Source organism: Scleropages formosus, chromosome 18, assembly GCF_900964775.1.
Source record: "Scleropages formosus chromosome 18, fSclFor1.1, whole genome shotgun sequence".
In the NCBI taxonomy this organism is placed as follows: Eukaryota; Metazoa; Chordata; class Actinopteri; order Osteoglossiformes; family Osteoglossidae; genus Scleropages; species Scleropages formosus.
This window is the reverse complement of record NC_041823.1, coordinates 16,972,085-16,996,408: the sequence shown is the minus strand read 5'-3', so window position 1 is coordinate 16,996,408 and position 24,324 is coordinate 16,972,085. Positions and strand designations below refer to the sequence as shown.

The 24,324-nt window shown below is 41.0% G+C and overlaps 1 protein-coding gene across 3 annotated transcripts; it reads right to left on the bottom strand.

The window, feature by feature from the left end:
- Window positions 1–659: 659 nt before the first annotated feature.
- LOC108941912 (GON-4-like protein) lies at window positions 660–23,400 on the bottom strand. 3 transcript variants are annotated; one of them, XM_018764827.2, is made up of 31 exons: window positions 23,151–23,400; window positions 22,528–22,742; window positions 22,239–22,337; window positions 21,836–22,062; window positions 20,596–20,670; window positions 20,319–20,369; window positions 20,106–20,156; window positions 19,170–19,265; window positions 18,914–19,036; window positions 18,130–18,309; window positions 16,424–16,637; window positions 15,506–15,607; window positions 15,289–15,329; window positions 15,044–15,162; window positions 12,246–12,456; window positions 11,800–11,886; window positions 11,235–11,406; window positions 10,936–11,086; window positions 10,523–10,673; window positions 10,280–10,396; window positions 7,860–10,166; window positions 6,834–7,119; window positions 6,406–6,569; window positions 5,716–5,913; window positions 4,907–5,050; window positions 4,514–4,825; window positions 3,281–3,391; window positions 2,700–2,883; window positions 2,248–2,560; window positions 1,954–2,056; window positions 660–1,333 (listed from the first exon to the last, which is right to left on the bottom strand). In XM_018764827.2, the coding sequence occupies exons 2-31, from the start codon at window positions 22,727–22,729 to the stop codon at window positions 1,214–1,216; spliced, it is 6,711 nt and encodes a 2,236-aa protein (XP_018620343.2). In that variant the 5' UTR covers window positions 22,730–22,742; window positions 23,151–23,400; the 3' UTR covers window positions 660–1,213. The 3 variants fall into 3 exon arrangements, with proteins under 3 accessions (XP_018620343.2, XP_018620344.2, XP_018620345.2); XM_018764828.2 differs by lacking the exon at window positions 22,528–22,742; XM_018764829.2 differs by lacking the exon at window positions 22,528–22,742 and having other exon boundaries at window positions 22,239–22,332.
- Window positions 23,401–24,324: the final 924 nt, after the last annotated feature.

The window sequence follows — 24,324 nt, the reverse complement described above, 5'->3', positions numbered from 1 at the left end:
GTGCAAATCAGCACTGTTTTCCTTCCTAGTAAAATAGTTGAGGCTCATCAACTCATTAGGTTTATCAGCTTGGAACACTTCCCAGAAAATTGTCGTTTAATTGTAAGATACTGTAACATGGACCACGGTGCAGGGCACTCTATAAGCGAAAAAAACTGCAAGTATTTTAGGATTAAAACCTTGCATAGAATCACTTGGGAAAATCGTCAGATAAATTAATTAGTAATGACTAATTGGAAAAAAGAACTGGTAGTCCAATAAGGCCAGAAGATGCAAGGAAAAATTGACTCATCTGCATGATTTTATGTATTGAGCTGCTGTCAGATGATTGGCTGATTGGATAATCCCATGAATGAGTATTTGTACAGGTGTGAGGCCATTTAAGTACTTACGATGCTGTTCTTTGTATATTAACATGGTTTCCCCCTATTGTTCATATGTTGATGCAAACTCAGTGTAGCAACATTTTCCCCCAATTCTTGCCTATTTATCAAGTTCTAATTCTGTCAATCAAAATGCAAATCTGGCACTCGGAAAACATTGCATGGAACAGAAATGATCAAAACAGCTCAATGTTCACCTATTGGAATGTGACTAAAAACTGTTTTTTTACAGTAAAAAGTATCATTTTATTCACATTTGTGTTAAATTATTGCAGGATATATTCTGACAGTTCATTACATTCACAAGAAAACATGCCAGTGCAAAGTAAAATAAAACATACTGTACAGCCAGGAATATAAATCCAATTAACACTATTTACATTATGTACAGCTGACAATATAAAGTACAGATATTTAAAAATGTTGGCTGGTGTACTCAAGACTATTTGATGTTTAAGACAAGTGTGTCTTCAAATAGTTCAAGGTCTTCTGAACTCTGCTTGGTTGTGATTGTGCAGATGTTATTGCATGCCTGTCCTGACCCAAGTACTACTGGCTGTGTTCATTACGTTTCTGCTGGTGGTGTTTTCCTTTTCTCGGTACTGCAGTTAAAGTTTTGTTCGGAAAACGTGTCGTAATAATTTCTATGTTCCACATACAAACTTCCAGGATCGCAGTTATTGGAATAAATACACAATGTCCTCTGCAGCTGCAGAGCAATTTTTGCTTTTGGTTCATTGCCTTGTCACTCTTTGTGCACCTCCTTGTCATACAACATCTCTCTCATCACTATGTGCACAGCACTTCTTGGCATTTTGACAGGTTTTAGGTCAGTCCAGTTCTTCATCAGTGGCAGACTGCTGCTCAGTATTGCTGGCCTCATCTTCTGAACTGACTTGTCGTGCTGCGGTGTGGAACAATTGCATCAGATCCCGAAATCGACGAGACACCTGAAGCAGAGGAGAACGTGGCGAGTCATGTGGGTTTCACACACAATTTGGTTTTCTACCAGCCTTAACAGTACTGTAAAGTACTAATATTGTAAAGTAATCCAATATGGAACATCCATTAAACAACTCAGGAACCAACACATTACCATACAGAAAAAGATGTTCACAGACTAATCCCAAAGAACTCTCAATGCAGCAAGCTTTATTAGATCTGCCAATATTATATTTTTGTGATTGATATGAAATACAGTATCCTTAATTCATGAGTGATTTTTCTATATTTCAAACTCAGTTAACCCTACTCTATATGATTCACCTATCACTTAAAGAATTTAGCACATAGCACACAGTGTTGGATAATTTATCTCCTTAATACAGCTAGTGTGCTGAGCTGATCGGGTTGTCTTTAATATTCTTATGAACTGCTATTGGGCTCTCAGATAATGACATAAAAGGCTCTGAATACTACTAATAACTCAGGCAACTAAATACATTACAATGTGTTTATCAAAACGTTAACATTACAACGTCTGTGACGTTTACGCTTCAGTGGTTCTCTGGATTTATAATTTATTTTTATTATGACAACTAAAATATGAAAGAAATTTGACTCCGTTCACCTCACTGGCTGTTTTGTTTCCAAGCTGGGCAGAGACGGCCTGGAAGGTGTTCTGATTGGCTCCCTGCTGCTGACAGGCAGTTAAAATCACACGGTCTGCCTCTCTGTTGCACAGAAAAGGACAAAGAGTGATGGACAATAACAGAAGAAAAACAGACTGATTAAGCCAAGTAGCCAAGTAACTATGACATGGGCATTTCCAAAAACAAAAAATTAAAGGGGAAAAATGTGATCATGAAACACCCCTATGCTAACAGTCTCCAGGTGTAGATGCCAATTTATATCTCTGGCTTACCTTGTCCAGAGAATGACTTTCTCTCCACTAGGAGTAAGAGAGATGTTTTTTGCACAGACAGGAGGGTCTGGGCCAGTGCTTGGACGGGCCTGAAGGGATACTGCTGATGTCTCTCTCTCCCCAGAATGCAGGACTGAAGGGTCATCACATTCTCCTATAGCCTCTCTGTCACTTCTGCACTTTTTTGGTGCAGGACTGCCTTCTCCTTCATCCTCCTTCCACTCATCTTCCTCATCATCATCCTCTTCATTTCTTTCTTCAGAGTGGGGGACAGAGCCAATCTGTGGACAATCCCATGAGCGTACCCCTCCGTCTGCAGGGAAAAAAATCCTTAAGTCATAGATTTAAAAAAATGCAACTTAAAAGTTTCAAAGTGGCATACATAACATCAAATGAATGAAGAAAGCCTTTGATCTTTAAGAACACAAAAAAGTCTAGTTATGATGGTATACCAGGATGTGAACCATTTGCCTCAGTGCCTCCCTCTTCTTTCACTTCTCCTTCCACCTCTTTTACACCTTCCCTCTCTTCTTCTCTTTCTTCCCCTCTCTTTTCTATGTTAATTTCTGGTTGAGGACTGTTGGATCCAGGGTACAATGGGTCACGACTTTTCATAACCCGAGAGGAGTCAGAGACCTGAAAGAAAAGAGTAGGAGAAAAAAAACATTGCCTGTTCTTACAAGAACATACAGTAGAGGCAAATAAAAACATTTTGTCTAGGTTTAAGTGACCATGAAACAGATGTTAAATTTTGCATGGTAACATTACAGCAATTTCAATGTAACTTATAAAGCAGTTGTAATACTGAATTATTTAGGTTTTTTCTCAACTAAATAACTACTAAAGAAAACAACCTCTTGTATTTCATACAGTGATAAATTATATTGTAAATGCATTTAATTCAGATGGCACAAATTCTTTCAATACCCATGTTCATAGGTGTAATAATATTCCCAGTCAATGAATCACGTGCAGCTATTTTGTAGACATAACCCTTGCTTTAGATGGTTTTAGATAGCACCCTTGACATCACCTTGCTGGTGTGGCAGCGAGCACAACCCTTCCTTTTGTGTCTCCGGAGTTTCGACTCATGAGAAGCATCATGGCAGGGACAGGAGCAATCCTTCTCTGGCCAGTCACATTCCTGTAAAAAACAAAATACACCCAATTAAAAAGCATACTGTTTTAATTACATGTCTGTGTACTTTGAAAAACAGATGCACCGGATTTCTGCTTTTTAAGTTTCAAAATACAGTCTTCCCTTGCATTCGCTTGTATTACAAGAACTCGCCCTTACAGGGATATGTAATTTGTACTCTTAAATCTGCACAATAGGCAGTCATCTCACGCTTACAAGAAATGAAAATTCATCTGACAATATGAGCCTTGGTTGTATTGAGCAGAACACAAGCAGTTTATCTCTCATGTGCGGCATGACTTTTTGCTGCGCATCTTATCTTGTAGCAGTGGGCCACTCACAAGCATCTCTTGGAAATCTCAAGACTTTTTAATCACACTGTAAAACCATCGTCTATCAAAATAGTGAGCCATGAAGCAAAAAAGGCAAAGAAAAGCTTTGCCTACTGCTTTACAATAAAGATGTAGGGGTTACAACTCTAAAGCAATTACCATAAACATAATCATTTGAAAAATAAAACAGTAAAAGAAGAGAATAAAACAGTTTTTAGAAAATACAATAAAGGGAAAGGAGATGGAAAGAAAGAGCATACAAATATGTTATTTGTAAGATATTTTGAATTTATCAGGCTTAAAGGCTGAATTTAAGGATGTCCAAAGTAGCTTATTTCTGGACTTGCTGTCTCCTTTCATAAAAGCAGCATGGTAGTGCAACTGGAAACACTGGTCTCTCACACTGCCTGAGCTGCACATGTGCGTATAGGTTCGAATCTGGCTAAGCGGGGCCGAGTTTGTATGTTCTCTCTGTGCTTGCGATTGAAACACGTGCAGAAGAAAGCAATGTTAAACCACTTCCATATCCTCCTTTACCATGAAACCATGATTTAACGCAGTCTAATTCAGCTCAGTGGCACTTACCCTCCCATGCTTAAAAACGTAAGGGAGCAATTTTGCATATTTTTTCAAAAAACATCAGTGAACCTTTCGTGGCTCAGGAGCACATGAGTTAATTTTAGGAGAATTCCCCTTAAAAACAGATTTTCAGGAACAATTTAATCTCTGTGTAAGGAAAACTTGTATATCAACGAGAAATTACCATCTGAAACTTATCAAGTGCAAATATTCGAACCTTCTCATTGCCATGGGTTCCCAGCTCTTTTCTTCTCCTGCTTTTGGGTGTCACTGGTGGAATTTTGTGAACCTCTTCTTCTTCCTCTAAGTCAGGCAGTGTGACTTCTTCAAATCCTCCACTAGCTTCTCCTCCTGGACCCACAGTACCACTGTCTCCACCATCAGTCACAGCACCACCCTCCTCTGGCCAAACTGCTTCCTCAAACTGCCCTGGTCGAGCTGCGGGTGGGCGCAGCTCATCAAAAAATACCCAGAATTCTCCTTGCAGGTGTGTGTGACCTTTAAGGAGAGAAGTCATCTGAGCTTTCAGCTAGGGGAAAGAGAGAATAAAGCATTAAATTGCTAACTCAATGTTCAAGATGTGACTGTGATTTTGCACTCATAGATATACCTCCTCTATGCCAGCAGGACTAAGCTCTGGCCCTCCCTGCAGGGCACGGACAATCTTCTGGTAGTGAGTTGGGTTCTCTCCAAAACTAATCTCCAGCTGCCGAAGAAATCGACGACTGCGTTCAAAGGCTTGCTGCTCTGCAAACTGGAAACATAAGAAATAATGGAAAATAATTGTAACTGTTAAATGTGAATTGTTAAGATACAATTAAACAACTCAAAAGCTTGCAGATTTATTTAAGTTTACCATCTTTTTACTAGAGGCACCTTTCTAAGAGTATTTTGGTAAATTTTTAAGATGCTGTATGTACATTATTGTAGCACAGTGAAGTGAATACAGAAGTAGCAAAAGGCAAATGTGTCCTCTCAAACATACAGTACTGAAAAAGATAGACATGTTTAATCCAGTACAAAATTTCCCTATTTTTGACATTTGAGCACTGTATATTTTAAAGGTTCTTTTTTAAAATACAGTTAACCCTTAAAGAAAGTAGGGGTTAGGGGTGTTGACCCCCTGCGCAGCTGAAAATCCGCATATAACTTTTGACTCCCCAAAAACTTTACTATTAGCCTACTGTTGACCGGAAGCCTTACCGATAACATAAACAGTTGATTAACACATATTTTGTATATGTATTATATACTATATTCTAACAATAAAGCAAGCTACAGAAAATAAAATGTTAAGAAAATAAGGAAGAGAAAATACATTTACAGTACTGCATGTATCGATACTGTAAGTTTATGTCTGTTTACAAGATGAATTGGAGGAATGGACCAGAAGTGCCTAAGTGTTAAATCAGCAAGTACCAGTCCACATTCCAGGGCTTGCTCAGGCAGAAGAAATGCAGCAAAGTCCCGCAGTAAGTCAGGCCAGTCTTTGAGCAAAGGCTTCAGCTGACTAAAGAGCTCCACAGCACTGCGGCTCTCACCACCCTGGTCAAATTCATACAACAATCCCAGGAACTCCTCCACCTTCCCAGGTATGTCTTTTAAGGCCTCACGCACCTGAGATGGGAGACAATGCAGAGAAATGGTGCCCATCAGAGTTGCTTACAAATGGAGAATAGGTCTGGGGTATCATGAAAAATTCACTTACATTTATATTTAACAGACACTTTTCTCCAAAGCAACTTCCAATGAACTCTATGTAGTGTTGTCAGCCCACACACCTTATTCAGCAAGGTGATTTACACTGCTAGATACACTACTTACAATGGGTCACTCATCCATACATCAGTGGAACACACTCTGTCTGTCACTCACACACTAAGGGGGCTATGAGATAGATAGCAGCACTATTCGCTGTGCCACCTGTATTTATTTGGCAGCTGGTATCATATTATCAACTGGCTTAACACACCATTAATGATATTGTGCATCATAATTAAAGAATAATGCAACTAAAAGGAGGAATAGTGGCTTTTTGCAGCCCAAAGAGCTCTCCTGGATGACTACAAAGGAATCAGTTTCCATCAGGAAAAGAAGAGCTTTCCTCACCCTGTTGAGGTAGGCCTGGGCAAAAGCGATGTCTTTACTCTCCCTCTGAGGATCATTGTCCAGGATGTGGTCATCATACAGTAGCAACAGTTTGGATGTATCCTTGCTGTCCCGCTCCTGGCGACGACTACGCTTCAGGCTGCGTGGAGGGGGACGCCCACGCCCTGTAAACATGAGAAAAAAGAAAAAAGATCTGAAGTTGTTAAAAAGAAGGGACCATTTTTAGCTGCTTAAAGGTGAATGGACTTGTATGAGGATTGTGTCCTCTTTAAGACATCTTCAATCTTCAGTCCATATTTCAAAGCCAAACATGGAACATAGAAAAGCAAAGATACGTCTTCAAAGAACAAACCATGAGAAACAACTTTAACTGAGACAAACATAATTAAATCCCGTCTCAGAGATTCATCTGGTGACCCATCACTTACCTCGGCCTCGACCAACCCCTTTTCCATTGGCCTGAGGTGGGTCTGCCTCTTGGGGTACACTATCACCAGGTAGTTTGCCAGCTCCACTTTCACCAGATTCCATTTCCTCCCCCTTGGGCGCCCCTTCTTCTTCCTCCTCAGAGTTCTCCTCCTGGGAATTCTGGGAAACTGGGGATGTAGGAGATGTTGGAGAATTGGGAGAGTTTGGGGAGTTATCCTCTTCTGAATCACCTTCTCCACATAACCTTTGTTCTGATGCCAGCCAAGTTAATTTCTCCATTGTCTCCTACAAAAGGCCGGGAACAAGGGTTACTGAAAGTTGTCTGTAGTTTCCACATGCTGAACATCATGAAAGGCACTCCATTTTTTACTTTGTAGTCCTTGTGCACTGTGTATTGTATAATGTGTATCGCACATTATTTGTACATGTCCTAGATGTATATTGTGTATATTATATTATGTGAATACTGAATATACTGTACAGGTGTTTATTGTGTAAGTTGTGTATATTTGTGGTCTGTATACTTGCAACCTATGCTGCACAGCTGCGGAGAATCCATCAAAGATTTTCACCACCTGTACACTTGTGGTTATGGTGAAGTGATTTGATTTAAAAGTATGAATACAACCTTATAAAGACATTTATATGGCATATATGATATTAGCAATTATTATACTGTTAAAAGTTATCTGTGGTAAGACTGCAGAAATGCTGTGCAAGTTTTAAAAAAAAAATCATGCTGAAACACACAAACTAACCACTGGCTTTTGTTCTACCACCATATAACGTAAGAGACATTAACTGATCACTAATTGCCATTCTTGATAATTCATGCATGTTTCACAGCAAAAAAAATTCTGTTGTCAGGTGGAGTAACAGCTACATTTTAAGCCTCATACTATGATAAAATAAATTGTAACATGTGAAATAAAGTTTAATCAGAGTACCAAAAACACTTCTTTTTCTTCATGAACAACTCTTTTGCAGCACAAAAAGGAAAAAAATTAAGTAAAATACAAACATACCTGCAGCTCTGGAACGGACAACACAGACTCCTCAGATGCTGTTGACATCACTTCCTCTTCATCTTCATCCTGGGTAAGGTCATCAAAGTCCTCTTCCTCCTCCTCCTCCCCACCCTGCCTTTCTCGTTCACCATCTCCATCCTTCTCTCCACCGTCTTGCTGTTTTCCATCTCCTTCCCTTTTTCCACCTCGCTCTCCATCTCCATTTTTCTTTCCTCCTCCTCCTCCTCCCCCCTTTCCATCTTCTCCTCTCTCCCCACTAGAACCTCCACCAGTGTTTCCTTCTTGCCTCTCCCCTGCATTATTGTCCTGCTCGCCTTCTCCCTCCCTACTACCTTGCGTGCTGCCACTCCCTCCTCCTCCTCCTCCTCCTCCTTCCCTAGAATTCTCCTGGCCATTTGCAGAGGCAAGTGTGAGCATTCCTGTCAAACCCCGTTGTCCTGTTTGCCATGTCACTTCAGGCCAAGGCAGATTCACACAGCTTATCCCAATCTCAGTCTTCACATCACCATTCTCCAAGCCATTTTTCTCCTCTTCAACATCCTTCTCCCTCTCACTTGTTTGTCCTGCCTTTACATCTTCATCTCCCTTTTGTCCTGTCTCTTCTGGACAGGGTGTTGATGTTGCTAAATGACACCACTCTTCTTCAACCCCCTTGTTCTCTTCTACATCCATTAATCTCTCAAGAGCATCTGCGTGGCTGTCTAGACTAGATCTTGGGCTGCTAGAAGATTCTGACAGTGCTAACAAGGGCCCTGAAGTTTCTCCAGCCTCCTCTTCACCCCATTCATCTCTTCCATGATCTTCTTCCTTCTCTTTCCATTGTTCACTTCTCTCCAGTGAATACTGCAACCCTTCTGTGCTTCGCTGCCTAACTGAGCCAAACACAGATTTTATATTTAAGGCAGGCTGTGCCATGTCATTACAGATTGACATATTCAGGGAATTCACGGTCTCAGATTCCTCTGGAGCTGTTTTGGATAATACAACAGAGTTGTACGGCTGAGGTATCACTGCCTCAGTAGAGGGGGCATAATGGCCGTGATGCCTAAGTTGGGCACTTTGTATTGTTAGAGGACAGGTTCTTATAGGATTTAGCTGGTCACTGCAAGGGTCAGTCCCATTTTTTACCTTCTCAGGTACGTTGGCTCTTACAGTTTCACAAGGTTTTGCTATGGAAGCTGAATGAATTCTTGTGGTTGAGACTGTCTCACGCTCTGACGATACAACAACAGGAAGAGGTGGGCTGTGTGAGAGGAAAGAATGGTTATTGAGAGGCTTCAGAGGGCTGTTCTGAGGAGATCCCGAGCTTGGAGGAGCTGGAAGCAATGGTCTAGCAAGTTTGCGGAGCTGAGCAAGTGGACTGTTTGGGTAACTCACAGGGTCTTGCTGCGGAAAACTGGATTCAGCACACTCCTGCTGTCCTTCACTAGCACAAGCAGGAGAGACAACATTTGAGCCCATTGGGGTACCGATGTTAATGATTACTGTGGGTTGGACCATGCTGCAGGCCCCATCAGCTTCTTTCACAGCTTCCTGCACTGCTGCTGTTTCTCCTTTCCCCCCAACACTAAAATTCAGCATGTTGACAGTTGCTCCTGAGGAGACTGTGAAGAGCTGGAGGGGCTGAGGGGGAATATTTGGGGATGCAGGCTGGATGGACAGTAATTTTTGCGTAGACGACTGTTGTTTCACTTTATCTGTGTATATTGGTGTTGTCTGTACCATGCTTTTTACAGCTCCTTGACTGAGGAAAGCCATGCTCTTGGCTGCAGTAGTGGAAACATGGAATAGGGCCACGGGAGGGGGAGCAGGTACATCCTGTAATACAGTACATACAGTCTTTGGTCCAAAACATTGAGTTGATTGGCTTATATTTATAGATAATGCAGTGTTTGCTGGCACAGCTCCATGGGCAGGAGTAAGTAGAGCCTGAGCCAGTGGAACAGCCCCTTGAATAGGAGTAGCTGGAGCTTTGGCCAGTAATATCACTCCAGGGCTGGGAGTAATTCCAGAGGTTTTTGTGAAGTAGGCAGCAGCATTTGTGGGTCTTGTAGAGGCCTTAGCCAAAGAGGGAAGGGAGGAGGGACTAATTTCATGTATGCTCCGTGGCTTTGCCACAGGCTGTGAGTTCACTGACTTGAAACCCGATGGATGTAACCTCAACATGAGGTCATGTGGGAGGGAGACTGGGTATTGTGTACTGGGGGGGAAGATGTAGGGGCCAGATGAAGCCCCTTCTGATGAAACCGGTCCTTCATGTTTGTTAGTCTTCAACACATATTCATGGATAAATGGCAAACTTTTCTGCATAAAAAGGAAAAAGATAATATTCAGCAGTGTGCATCATTATTACTGTTGCCACTATTACTCTACCTATTACTTCTTTTTCTCTGCTTTTACATCTATTGCTTTAGTACCCGAAGCCAAATGGGAAGAAGGGTCTCCTCTCTCTCCACTGGGGGTCGCTCTTCTCCTGGTATCACCCGACAACAGGCCAGTGGCATACGTGGAACTACCTTATGGTGCATATAGAACTGGCAAATAAACAACAGCAGTATGAATTACAAAAATCAAAGGTACAAAATAGCAAGAAACTACACCTGGAAACCTTAATCACAGTCCCTGAACAACCTGAGGTGATGGGAGTTAGAGAGACCGACCTTGATCACATTGTCAGGAGCACGGCGAAGACACAGGTTATGTACACGCCCGCGAACCTGTTCCTGATTTTTAGTGCGGATCAAGTAACGACACATCAGCTGGTAAGGCAACTCTGTCTCGTTGAAGTGCTTTAAGCCCAATACAATGAGACTGGTGAGGAGAGAGGGAAGGAGACTCATTAGCTTGTTATCTATAGTAATGTACTCCTTGTACTGATATATCTGTCAGTCTGAGAATTAATAGTGCTTTTGTGTTTGTGTGTAATCTGATGTGACGGCATGAGTGAAGGAACTGACTGGTGCCACTACAAATACGTATGAGCAAGTGTGAAACAACATACTTGTTTCAATGAATGCATTCTTGTACTATTATTTAGCAGTTATATGTTTAATTAGCAACCACGTGAGTGTACCATTCCTCCCCCTGGGTGTAGACATTCTTGGATCGTGGAGGGTGCAAAGCAGGGTCTAGGCTGCAGTGGGGCAGCAATTCTGGGTACATGAAAACTGACCGAGTGGCCATCAACCAAGCCATTTGTTGGGGCAGTAAGGGGTAAGAGCGAACTGTAAGGAGAAGACAAAATACTGTAAGTGGTACTGACAGTGAGCATTTCTGTCTTGTACACAGTACAAGGCTATCTATAACAAAAGAGAAGCAGTCACTGCTTCGCTCTGACACAAGCACTCAAAGTTCTTTCCATCTTTTGCTCACCACAATTGGCTCGGACAGGTTTGGCTGGAACAACAGAGACAGGAGAAAGCCTCAGCTCTTCCAGGAGAGAAAGCGCACCCTGCAGGTTGCAGGCTCGGAAGATGCTGACAAAACCTGGCTGCAAAGAGCACCTGGCCTGCTCACTATGCTCTGCAAATAACTTCAGCTCCTCCTGGGCACAAAGAGGGGAGTGAATGGGACAGGAGTTCAAATGCAGGCACAGAAAAGGTAATTCATTGCCCAGAGGTATTCTAAAGAATGCGATATGAGCAAGATTAAAGACAAAAAAACATCAGCATCAAATAAGGGAGAAAATATTATAAGAAGCAGATAGAGGGTTTAAACAGTAGCCATGAGAAGAAAACAAGAGTTTACATAAAATTTGCATATTTTCAAAGTCAATTTTGAAAAAAGGTCACCTGGAACAACGTGTAACTGGTTATAAAAATGCTATCCCCAGGCTTTAAAATACAGCCTGTTATTATAGTTAAACTGCTGATACATAACTGCAACACGGGTCTCTGCCGTACTGCCTAATTTATGGTATCAGAGAGAAAGGTCTCACCAGGAAGTGTATTGTTGTATTGGCCTCACTCTCCAGTGCCTTCACCGGGCTGCTCAGCATGTGCACCTGTGTGAGCAGCTGGACATGCTGCAGTCAGAGGAGGCAACAAGCCACTTTAGCCAGCAGGTGGTGCGCCAAAAAACATCAGTGTCTAAAATCACTCTGCATTCTGTGATGTACAGTGGCAGTATACATACTTTTTTTAATCATGGCATCAATACGTGGTGCATGTCTTGAAACACCCACAGTTTGTGACTCCTTCTACCAGAAAGTAAACCCACAATCCAATCTAAGTGTTAGTCTTACAATAAACCCTCTATTTACAGTACAAAAAAAATGTAAATTAAGCTTCACAGTAAACAGACGTGCATTTCTATGCAGTACAAAAGCTAGGAGACATAGTCTTGAGCCAATGTGTCAGATTCCACCTAAAGGACATACTGTACCTGTTGCATTTGTTGCTGGAGTTGCAGTTTCTGTGTGAGACTGAGGATGAGGGGACAGGGTGATGGTACCAACAGCACCTGAGGGCCTGGAGGACTCTGAGAGGCTTTGGCTTGGTTCTCCAGAAGGGCACGCCGCTGCTGAAGAGCCTCTAGCTGTTCCCTCGCTGCACGATGTCGCTCTGTCAGCATGATGGCCAGCGGTGCCTCGAACCTGCAGCCAAGAGCAGAGTCAGTATCCACAGTGAAGAAATTTAAAAACTATTCTGTTGGAACTAAAGGGGTGCACAAAGTAATGAGAACCCCAAATTAAAAATTATTCCATGTGTGTTGAATGATGTCGAAATTCTGAAAAGGAAAAACACCATCAGAATAGTAGAACAGTGGTGACAAATCTCACTGATACAAACATTTAGCACTCTGGTAACTAAAGCTGCAAAATAGCCTCAAACATTACCATAGAACTGAATGAATTGAACTGACATTTGAAAAATGTTTTTACTACACATGGAAAAGATTTTGTTCTAAGAAAACCAAGAATTCCTTGTATCTTTAGTTGAAGTAGTTGACCGAAACTGTTGCAATGGAACAAATACAAATCATAACACCAAAGGTGTATAATATAGACTTTTTTATGTAAACAAGTTATGCAACATATCAGGTCAATCACACACCCCAGCATGGTTATTATTAACCTCATGTATAAAACCAGGAGTGCCCTCAGCAATAATTTTATTTTAGTCATTCAGCTGAACTGCCATCAGATTTTATGTTGTGGCCTTTCATACAAATTATGGCATGAAGGGAAAACGCATGCTTATGTAGCTAAGGGCAGCACAAGACATTTCTGGCTAATCTTTATACCCGATTTAGCAGAAATAAATAACCCAGGTAATTCCCTGCACTTAGATATGTAGACTTTTGCTAGTTTCCACACAGCTAACAAGTAATACCTCTTTTCCAAACTTAGTGGAGGTTGTAGAACACTTTGCCTTAAGAATAACTGATGTATTTTATCTGTAAGATTTCTAGTCAAAGTGAGCTCAATGACTACCTGAGTTAATGCTAAATGTGAGTACAAAGTACACAAAATCAAGGCTAACAGGAAAAAACTAAATACACATGCATCCATATGTATAAGTGCAGGTGGGGGCACTCACTCACTCACGCACGTAAACACAATTTCTTTAGCAGCCGCTGCCCTCACATAGACCCTTAATGACAGGGGCAGCAAAACCTAATGAGGCAAATTCAGAGGGCTGCGTCAAAGCCGCAAGCTGGCTCGTCTGTGTTCCTCAGAACACAGGACACCAGGGCCACCTTCATTGAATTGTTCCCCCCTCCAAACACAAGAATAGAAAGCAGATCCATTTGGTAGGGAGTGTATAGTGATGGTCAAAGAAAACTATCAGTTATAGCTGGGCTGCATATGATAATGCAAGCACACCCTACTTCAGAGCAGCTTTGATGTGATTCATACAAACTAAATAAATGAACTGCATTTGTCATTATTTGCTTTCAAATAGTCAGGCCTCAGCTCATATTGCAGAATGTAAATCACAACTGTTTATCATAGGTGGGTAGCCTATTGTTTTCTTTGAAGGACTGAAAAGCATCCCCACCTTTAACACAAACTTCTGATCCTTAACAGTGTTCCCTGCGCTATGTCAACATCCAAACAATGGAAGAATGGTCGAGTAGAATACAGTTCATTGTTGCATATCAGAAATTGCTCACATTCATCTAGGTGTAACACATCATTAAAACTGTTACTAAAAAAAGATGCAGGGATATCACTGTGTGACTGTAACACTGGAGGTTATATTCCTAATGTAAATAGGAATCCTACAAAGCAGCTCTGGCATTTTCGACCTTCCAACAGACAGGGAGGATGGAAGCACCTGTTGAGTGGAACACTATTTTTCACTCTTCAGCTACATGTGGTGACGACAGACACCATGCACCACTCGGCATGCCAACAATGCGAGCTACACAGAAGAAGGATGCATGTGAAGACTTCTCCACATGCTGTGAGCTCCACTATGAGCATGGCTGAGCAGTACTGTAGCTTCAGCTGCCAGTGAGACTTGTCTCCTGCCTCTGGAACGAAGATTAGCACTGACAGTGAGCATTTCTCTGCCTCCCTACCCAAACAGACACAGCACCCCTCTGCTGCTCTGTCCCAAAGGGAGGTCTGATTGAGCATGTTTTGCATGCCTGCAGTCACATCTTTGTTCTGATAGTAGCCTTTTATAACATGGGACTGTCATCATCACTAACAAAAATCAATATGACCATCTTATGAAAATATTATGCCTTTCACTTGTGTGCTTCTTCAAACTCTACCTCAGCTTGCAGGGACTCACACAGGCTGAGGGACATCTGGACACCGGTCACTACATGTATACGTGCGCACAAGCACATTCTCGGAACAGATAGTGGTAACTTTGTCAACAAGTGAAAAATCAGGGGCAGAAAGGAAATGCTAAACTGGCAGTGAAAAATGGAGGAGTCACTCATTAAACCAACTGTCAGACAGAACATGGGACAGACCTGCAGAGTTACACCTGCAAATGTGAGCAGCCTTCAAATCACAGAGGAAGAGCACGGTACACACCGGTGCAAGCCAGTGGGAAAGTTACAGGAAGATCTGTCTGTAATGTTAGAGACCATGATGACAAAATGTGGAAGATAAATTCCACAATTCTTCAGTTCCACGATAATAATGATATGATACGGAGAACACATGACATGGCAGAAAAGGCAGCAACAAGAGAACGGATGGGGATGGGATGTGGTACCGGATGGCTTGTGGGACATTAAATTTGGGAGCTCCTGGTGGTGGAAACTCTTCCTCTTTCTCCTCTTCTTCCTCATGGCCTTCATCATCCCGGTCTTGCACCCCCAATTCATCCTGGAACTGTTGAAAGGAGAAGGAAAACACCAGGACCAGGAGACAGTCAGGTATACAGAAAATACAGCAGCGAAATATGAGAGAGGCAATGCGATCCAAGATGAATCTAAGACAAAAAGTTACAGTCCTTACCGTCTCAAACAGTTCCTCCATCAGCTCATTCACCTCCTTTTCTGTGGGACAAAGCATTGGTGGGAGTCATTTTACAGCATCTCAGTGTAAAGGCCATTCTCCTATTCTGAAACATCTGTCACCCGAATAATATTTTCTGGAGGAACACAGAGAAGAGACACTACAGATTCCCCAAGACCTTTATTCAGTGGAATTCTAAACAAAGTTACTAACTCACTAGTGATCCGAACTGCCCGATCGTTACGGTAATCCTCCAGGTCGGGCTCATCAATGTCTTCCAGGAAGTTATACTCTGGGTCATCGTCATCATCTCCTTCTTCTAAGAAAGACAGTGACACAGATGTTTGCACTATATGCAAGCAGCAACACCCACAGAAATAAAATCAACATCTCCACAAAACATGTTGAACGTGCAGCCAAACTGTGGCTAGAAGGAGAGAATTTCATGTTAGACAGAACGGGACCCATAGCCTGACAAGGCATAAATGCAGAAAGCTGACTGGCAGAACACACTGATAGGGCATTAGCTGTTAATTGGGTCTGAGAGCAAGCACTGAGTACAGCGTGTTCCGACAGAATGAATGTTAAGAGTGACTGAGCAGCAACGGGGGAGAGCTGTGAGAGATGAACCAGCTGTACAGGCAGGCCTGATGGGAGTGACTAACAAGCAGGGAAAAGGTCAGGCTATGAATAAGACAGACAGCAGAGCAAATAAAGAGTGTCATTAAAAGGGGCGATGCGCACGTCATTCACACGCCACAAACACGCACTTGTCAGGCTGTTTGGCATTTACACGGCCACTCTGGAGCCTCCTTCTCTGAAAGCGAGCTGCTCTCTGACAAGAAAACAGGGGAATTCTGGTCCCATTGGTCAACAACAATGAACCCTGAAACCTTTGGGCGTGAGCCACACAGCGGTTGTCTGATGCCACACACAGGTCCCTGTGCTAAACATAGCTCCACCTCTCTACCCAGCTGTTTTCATCCATATAGCACATGGATCTCTATCTACTGTATCTCGCTCTTACTCTGTACATGCATGTTCATAGAAAAGACAGCAGGTCAAATTAATTAGTTAATTACAATTCAGAAGGTCAAATTAATTACAATCACCCTTAAAAGAGCACCATACACACCTTCATTTTCCAAGTCAGAACTCATGAGGCCTTGAAGCCACTGGGTCCACTCTCTGTCTTCCGGTGCTGAGCCGCAATCGTACATGTCGGGCGTGATGTCAGGGGCACGCAGCTCTGCTTCCAGCTTGCCCAGAGGTACGTCTCGGAGGGGTCGCTTGGAACGAGTCCGACAGGCCACAAGGCTATCCTCCCCACTGCCACTGTTGCTCAGGTTCTAGGAAAGGGATTGGAGGGCTGTCTCTAAGAGCAAATGTGTACATAACCGAGATAGAAATAACTGTTGGAATGACACACATCAAGAAATTCAACTGCGGTTTAATTTCTGCAATTAGTCAGGGAGTAATAATTGAATAAGTCCTTCTTTATTCCCCATCATGGAAGCAAATCATAGATATAATTCAAACTAAATATCAAACATGATGGAATAACAAGACTTCAATGACTTTTCTAGCGTATGCACGAAAAATGTAGAGAGCAAAGAAAATTCAAATTCATCACTCCACCTAATTACCTAATTGTCAAGTATAGAAACTTTCCAATTTGAACAGAGAAACTTGACATTTAGTTTTCAAAGACATGCCCAACATATGTACGTGAGGCAACAATTAAAGGTAAATTCAAAAACAAAATGTTTCTGAAACAAAAACACAATCCCCCCTTTCATAATTTAATTTTCTAGGTCTAATGGACTTTTTCCTCCCTGTGTAAATGTAAAACAGAAACAAAGCAGCTTGAATTTTCACCTTCAAGCACAAACTGTGAAATTGGGCTTTGGAAGGAGAACTGTCCTCACACAGAAGACAACAAATGCAAGTTCATTTAGCAAAATAAATGTAATGGTAACATCAGACAACTATAAAAACTTAACCTAAACAAATGCATGATGTCAATGCAAATACATTCTACAAAGCTCGACACATTCAACTAAATGAAAGCAGTAAACACAAAGAAATGTGGTACTAACCACAAGGAGTGAGGTACCACAGCCAAACAGAGTTCTGTGAACTGAAGTATCTTTAAGTAATCGGAGATGGTTTTTTTTTTTTTTTTAAAAGCAAACTGGTGGGATCATAAAATGAAACATAAAATATGTATAACAACAACTAAGATCATAAAGTGAAGTGATATATACATAACCAAGGTACATTTGTGATGTTGCTATGGAAAATATGTAATTTGCAAAAGAACTGAACATTTAATGTAACTATTGTTACAAATAATAATTATGGGAAATGGATTGTTTCAAGGCAGAGTTCAGAGGATAAAAGAAAATGCAAACGATGAACTTGGCTCACTGGGGATAGAAGGTTGGAAATATCAATTGTCACTGTGAGAGAGTCAGGTGCTTTACAGCACCTCAGAATTTCCTGGGAAACTATCTTAATGATTATGTATATGTGACAAGGTTAATACTGTTCATTTGAGATTTTGACACCTCCACCTTGTGCACTGCCTCCACCCACCTTACCCTAACACAGGTCAGTAACAGAACTGAGGAGTGACCCCTAGTCAGTGTGGCCAGAGGAGCTACTTGCCAAAACTAGCAGTAGGAACATGGATTTGTGAACAAGCTCAAATACATAACGCTATCGTGACCTAGTCTCTTACCTACTTCCACAGAGAACTGGTGAAAGATACTGAGCCACTGCAGCGCCGTGACAGGCTGTCAGTGTATATGTTGGCAGTGTATGGTGGAGTGCCAGTACCTGGTAGGGCTCCATGCACACAGGGCTAAGGGCCAATTCCTCCTCTACAGCATGCAGCTTCTCCATGAAAGTACACTCAGGAGGGGCCTTGGCAGGTCGCGAAGGACAGTTGGATTGGGGTGCAGGAGGTGGACCCATAGGAACAGCCTCCACCCTCAGGTGCCTGGATTGACGCAACAGCTGAAAATGTTAAAAAAGGTAAAGTTGTTATAGAGGATCCAAATATTTGTTGGAGTAAAGACCAAAACATGGCCATGAAAAACCTCATAGAAATTTTATTTGTACTGATTTCTGTGGGTGGACATAAGTATAATACAGAACGTATTCTATTACACAGCCCTCTGTTGACATACTGCAAACACACAGCAAGTGTATATTCACAGTGAGGAAACTACTTGATGGTTAAAGACAGCGTTAGTATCTGTTGTGCTTACAGTTTTCACTGATATGTCAATGCAGAATTTTACTTTTTGGTAACTTACCAAAGTAGAATATCACTTACATTTTAAACTTTGTCTCATACATCTGTTGCCAAGTAGTTAAAAGTTTTATACAACTTATAATAAAACATTTAAGCAGTGCACCAAAATCTGAAGACCACACACAGACAAAATATTAGAATTTATTTTCAGTCATGATGTTTGCCCTTGTGCTGCGAGTGTGACCGTGTGATTAATTTTCCTGAAATGTTTCCCTGGAACACAGAAAGTGATGCTTTGAACGCAGAAGATGAAAGCTTTGCTAAGAGTGTGTCTGGTGTGTGTCAGAGGTGCTGACGTGCCACCTGTCTCGGACTGCTAGTCCTGATCTCCTCTCCCTCTGTGCTGTTCACAGGAGTCCTGGATCGCCCCACCTGGCTGCCCCGAGGGGAGGAAGCTATGCTTTCCGCATCACTTTCTAAAAACGTCTAAGACAAAAAAGACACCAGAATTAAAATGTACTCATAATTGTTCTATAGTGAAGAACGGATTTTAGAAATGAAGATGACTAGAGCGTAGCATGAAAGGCATATTGAAAAGAAAAAGTCCCATTTTGCTCACGTCCTCTGCTGTCTCATCCTCCTCATCTTCATCAGGGCAATACTCTTCATCAGAAGAGTCTTCTTCTTCCAAATGGATGTCTACAAACTGGGGGGGCTAGAGAAAACAGTAAAGATGTCATTAAAGGGAATGGCAACTACTAAAAACAACAGCCTCATTTATTCCATTGCAAAAAGCTGATAAGGTTAAGCAATAAAGCAGAACAATTATACATGAAAATTCTAAGTAAATGTCAATGTGGCATTTTCCTTTGCATTCTTCAGTGTTGTCATAAAAAAAAAACTAATTTAAAAACTTGAAAAAAATTTTAATTTCTTAATGCAGTGACTAAATCAGTAAAAACAACTGTTACAAACAAAAAGAGAGAAAATTTAAAAAAAAAAAAAAAAATCATGGACCTTCAAATGAAGTATGAGCCCCAGCCATACAAACAATGTTGTAGGGGGACAGTATTCTACCTGAATGATGCTTTACCAGTTATTGCATAAAAGAGTGAAAAGTACTGTCTGGGAAATAGAAAGAAAGGTAAAATCAAAAGTATCAGCCTAATCTTACATTTACATTTATTCATTTAGCAGATGCTTTTCTCCAAAGCGATGCACATCTCACAGAAAATACAATTTGTGCATTAGGAGAAAGAGAGATTTAGATGCAGATGTGTGATTCTTAAGTACAGTTAGTTTGTTTCTTTCACCATATGGACTGATGTTCATCACACAAGTAGCTGCATAATACTTAACCAGAATATCGTCGATTCTTAATCACCTTCCAAGTAGTTTTTTTTCCTTCTCAGGGAAATCATTCTTTTGAAACAAATATGATTTACAAAAGTAAACTTTTCCCTATTCCCCTTTCCATTTCCCTACTCAGCAAAATGTATTTGTCTGGAACTCTAAGTTCTACTGAAATAAAGAGGTAGGTAATAATACAATATACCTTAACTTCACTGGGCTTTTTAATTGGAGAAATGTTCCAGGTAGGAATGACCTGCAAGAAAGACATAAGACAGACTTATTCACAAAAAAGACATAAACATGAAAGCACCAACACAAACACAAATCACTCCATTAATTCAAGCACCAGAGAAGACTGTTTAACTGAAACGTTCACTGTTGGGAATTCATGGAAGAGAAAAAGGTGAAAACTCACTGCTCCTTTCTCTACAACCTCCTTTAACTTGGAGCGAGTCATCTTGGGCTCCTACATGAGAACAGAAATGACAAAGAACAAAAACTGATTACTTGAATACAGAAGTCTTACATGAAAGGTTAAAATTTGTTACAACCGGCTTATAAGTGAATAGCTAAGGGTACAAACTGTTAGAGAGCTGTAGAAGTGAACAAATGTAAAATCATTTATTATAATTATTAGTTAGATGCATGCTATTGAAAATGATGGTAAAACAGGCAAATTATACAAAACTCACAAACATGGGCATGTCCTGCGTCTCTCTAATAGCAGCTTTCATCATGGCGACCACATGCTCATTGGTAATGACTTCCTGTAGGACAAGGGCAGTACGTGTGTTAATAGGTATTACAATGTATTTGTGGAATCACACTGCCCATCAAGCTAGAACAATAAAAGCCAGGAGTAGCAGACAGTGTCAACACAGACAGTAACCAAATTTGTGCAATACGATGAGAAACAGAAAACACCAGGACAGATTTCAGAGCTTCCGGCAACCCTTATTAGGATCCAAAGTAGGAAATTCATACAGATGTACCACACCAGGACACTGCAAAAGGGGGCACGTGAGAGACAGGCCTGTAGTTACAGGGTACAAAAGTGTCCAAATTAAGAATTTCATGTTCAGTGACATTGAAAATTATTGGAACTCATGCTAAAGATGAAAAAAAAAAGAGCAGCATAAAATGTGATATGCAATCATGGGAAAAAATAAATCAGGGAAAACCTCAGGAGTTTTTTTTTTTCTTCAATTACAAATCTTGTGGTTTCACACTTCCTGACTCCTGCTGTATTTGTGCTAAATGGTATGTATAATTTCTTGTGTGTTTTTCTATTGATGTTACAGTGATCATTTTTTCCATTTTTTCATTAGTTCTTTACCTTACCCCATGGTGATGGCTAACAAAACGGTTTTCTCACATTACTTCTACCCTAGTAAAGCCAGTCCAGAAAATGTTCCCTTGGAATTAGTAATATGAATTCCATTGGACATTTAATTTTGTTATGTTTTCTAATACAAGCAAGAGAAATAACAGAAGGGATGCTAAAAATTTTGAAACCTACATTTCTGAAGAAAAACACTGTACTATTCAAGTATAAGTATTTGTTTTGTAAAAAGTTTAACTGAAATTAAGCCTTGGTTTTTTTGTGATGGCACATAGCTATTTATTTTTCCATTACATTTCTGTTTAATTTTATTAACAGTACAGATAATTTTGGAGACCCCTGTACATGCACCTGCCTAGCTCCCTTACACTAAATCTACCATTTGTTGTTGCAGCTATCCAGTAATACATAGAGAAGTGTTCTGACATTGTCTGGATGCCTGCTTTAATTAGCTAATGGAGGTTCTTACTGGAAGTCACATCACATCCTACCTGAACACGAACTGGATTAAGCCCAGTTAGATTGACATTCACAGCACTATGAGCCTTAAGCAGAAAGACAGAAAACAGGTTCATTACGTGGGGACTTACATGAAGGATATTTCGCACATTTGCAGATGTTAGATTATGCTGTCGTGATTTTCTCTCCAGCTCTCTGTCTAGCTGCCCATTGATGTCCTCCTCTGGCACTTCCTGGCCTTCCATGTCCTGCACCACCCCTGTCATTGCAGGGGCTTCTTTCTCTGCAGAGGGCACTCCTTGTTTCACCTTCATGCCTTTCCTTTTCCCTTCACATTGTGCCCTATAAAATTCTTCATCTGGGACAAAAAGTATAATAAAATCAAAGTCTATAAAATATTAAGAACTATAAGGAAACCTGTTGCATGTGGCGCAAAACATTAAATCCACATAAAGTTGCTTTAGAACAGAATTTTAGCGTGCATGCAGGTACAGAGCAATTTCTCTGTGAACTTTGAGAACCAAACAAGCTCACCCAGAGTGATGATCAGACCAAGATCAGTGTCGTTCTCAGGAGAAAGGCGCTGTGTCAGGCTGGAACAATGCTGTGACTCCACACTGCACTGGGTCTGGTCTGGACACAGAGTTGCTCATTTTCTCTCTGATCAACTCAAGTCTACACACAAGTTCTCGTAAGTACCTCAAGCGCCGCACTGCCTTCACCTACAGCCTACTGTCCTGATCACATCTTCTTGTCAAGCAAGCAGTTGCGCTGACCCTCACCCACAGTTGTGGACTATACAGGCTATATGCCAGACACTTACACCTTGCTGAACGTCTTCTTGATGAAGGTGTATCTGACACAAGCCCCTGGCACTTCCCTTCGACCGGTGTACAGATCTTTGAGCCAAGGGGTGCATTACAGGCTGCTTGAGGGTCAGATACACATTCCTCCTTCTTCAAGGATTTCAAGCTGGAAAGCCCCAGTTGTGGACAGCTACATTTACGTTTCCGAGCCATGCGCATCCTGAAATCAGACCTATTGTGTACAATTTTTTGTTACAGTGAGTGGTATGTTTAGGTATCTATTGCAAGAGAGAGCTATTTGCTTCAAGAGGACGATAGATTCTATAATCACTCTAACCTTCATTGGTAATAATGTTTACCACCATTTCCAATTGTGACAATTATGCACCATCCTTACAACAATACATACTAAAAAAGGACTAAGATAAACCAACCATGGTAGCAAACTAACTGCTCATGCACAACACAAAACATGGCACAACATGAAATCATGATTTGTTATTTGTTAAGTTCTCTCAAAAAAAAAACCTATGTATGAACCTAATAAAACCAGCAGCATTATGCTGCACAAATACAGCTTATTATAGCAATGTGCTAACCTAGGAATCAAAAGACCAAAGTGACCGGCAAAACAATTCACCTAAGCAGTTACTCCGGCTTCTGCTTAGTCCTCTCGCCGGTCGTCTTAGTTACTGTTTCGACAACAATGAGCCGTATCAGTCCATGGCGATTCCGAGACCATGTCCTGATGTTGTTGTGGCCACTTTCTGGATTCCTCTGTAAAGGTTTACTTAGTTTTATTTATACGTGTATTACGTCGATACTGTATTCTGTAAATTTCCGTCCGCAGTTCCCTCCATCAGTACACAACACCAATTCTAACAGTAAACTTCCGGTGTAGCAGCCAATACATTCCCATGCAGCAGTTTCCGAAGGGAGATGGTTCCTACCTGAAAGTAAAGAGATGGTTTAGGGAAAAAAATAAGGTAATGTCTGGCAGTAATAAAACAACTAATTAGTGGAATGGCTTATCCAATGCATTTTTTCTTGTTTTTACAGTAGAAGTTCTGGATACGTAGGTTGATTAAGAGTGCTACAGCGGGGGTGTGAGTGGAACTGAGAACATTCACGTTGCCAGGCGACAGCCCTAAAAAGGACACTTCCGCCTTCCGAAATGCAAATACAAATATATATTTACATTTATTAATTACGTTTATTAATTTAGCTTACGCTTTTTTCCAAAGCGACTTACAATGTTATGGTACTCTCAATTATTTACTCAATTATACAGCTGATTAATTTTACTGGAGCAATTTTATATAATTATATAATTTTTATATCTTGTCCCTTGCTCAAAGGTACTACAGCGGGAGATGAGATTCAAACCTGGCACCTTTAATATATAGATACATGTATTATTATATGTGTATATAATAATAATAATTCTTATTATTATTAATACATTATTATCTTAATTTTTAACGTGTATATGCAAGTGACGTCACATCACCTAAAATAGTAATAGGGGTACAGTGTTTCTGGCAGGCCCACACGGAACACATGGGATTTTTCGTTTGTTCAGTTTGTAGAGTGAGCAGCTTCTCAAAACTGCTGCAGACAATAGGTCCCTCTATACGTTTTGTACAGGAAACCCTCTGGGCGACACGAATAAATCAATAAAATTATCAGCAGACACAGTTCCAGTAGCAAACGCATTCGACAGGTAGGACTGAATTAGTTCTATGAGTCTTATAATAAATCCTTCCCCTATAATATGTAGTGATGAGCACCGAGTGGGCGGGGCTACACCGTTA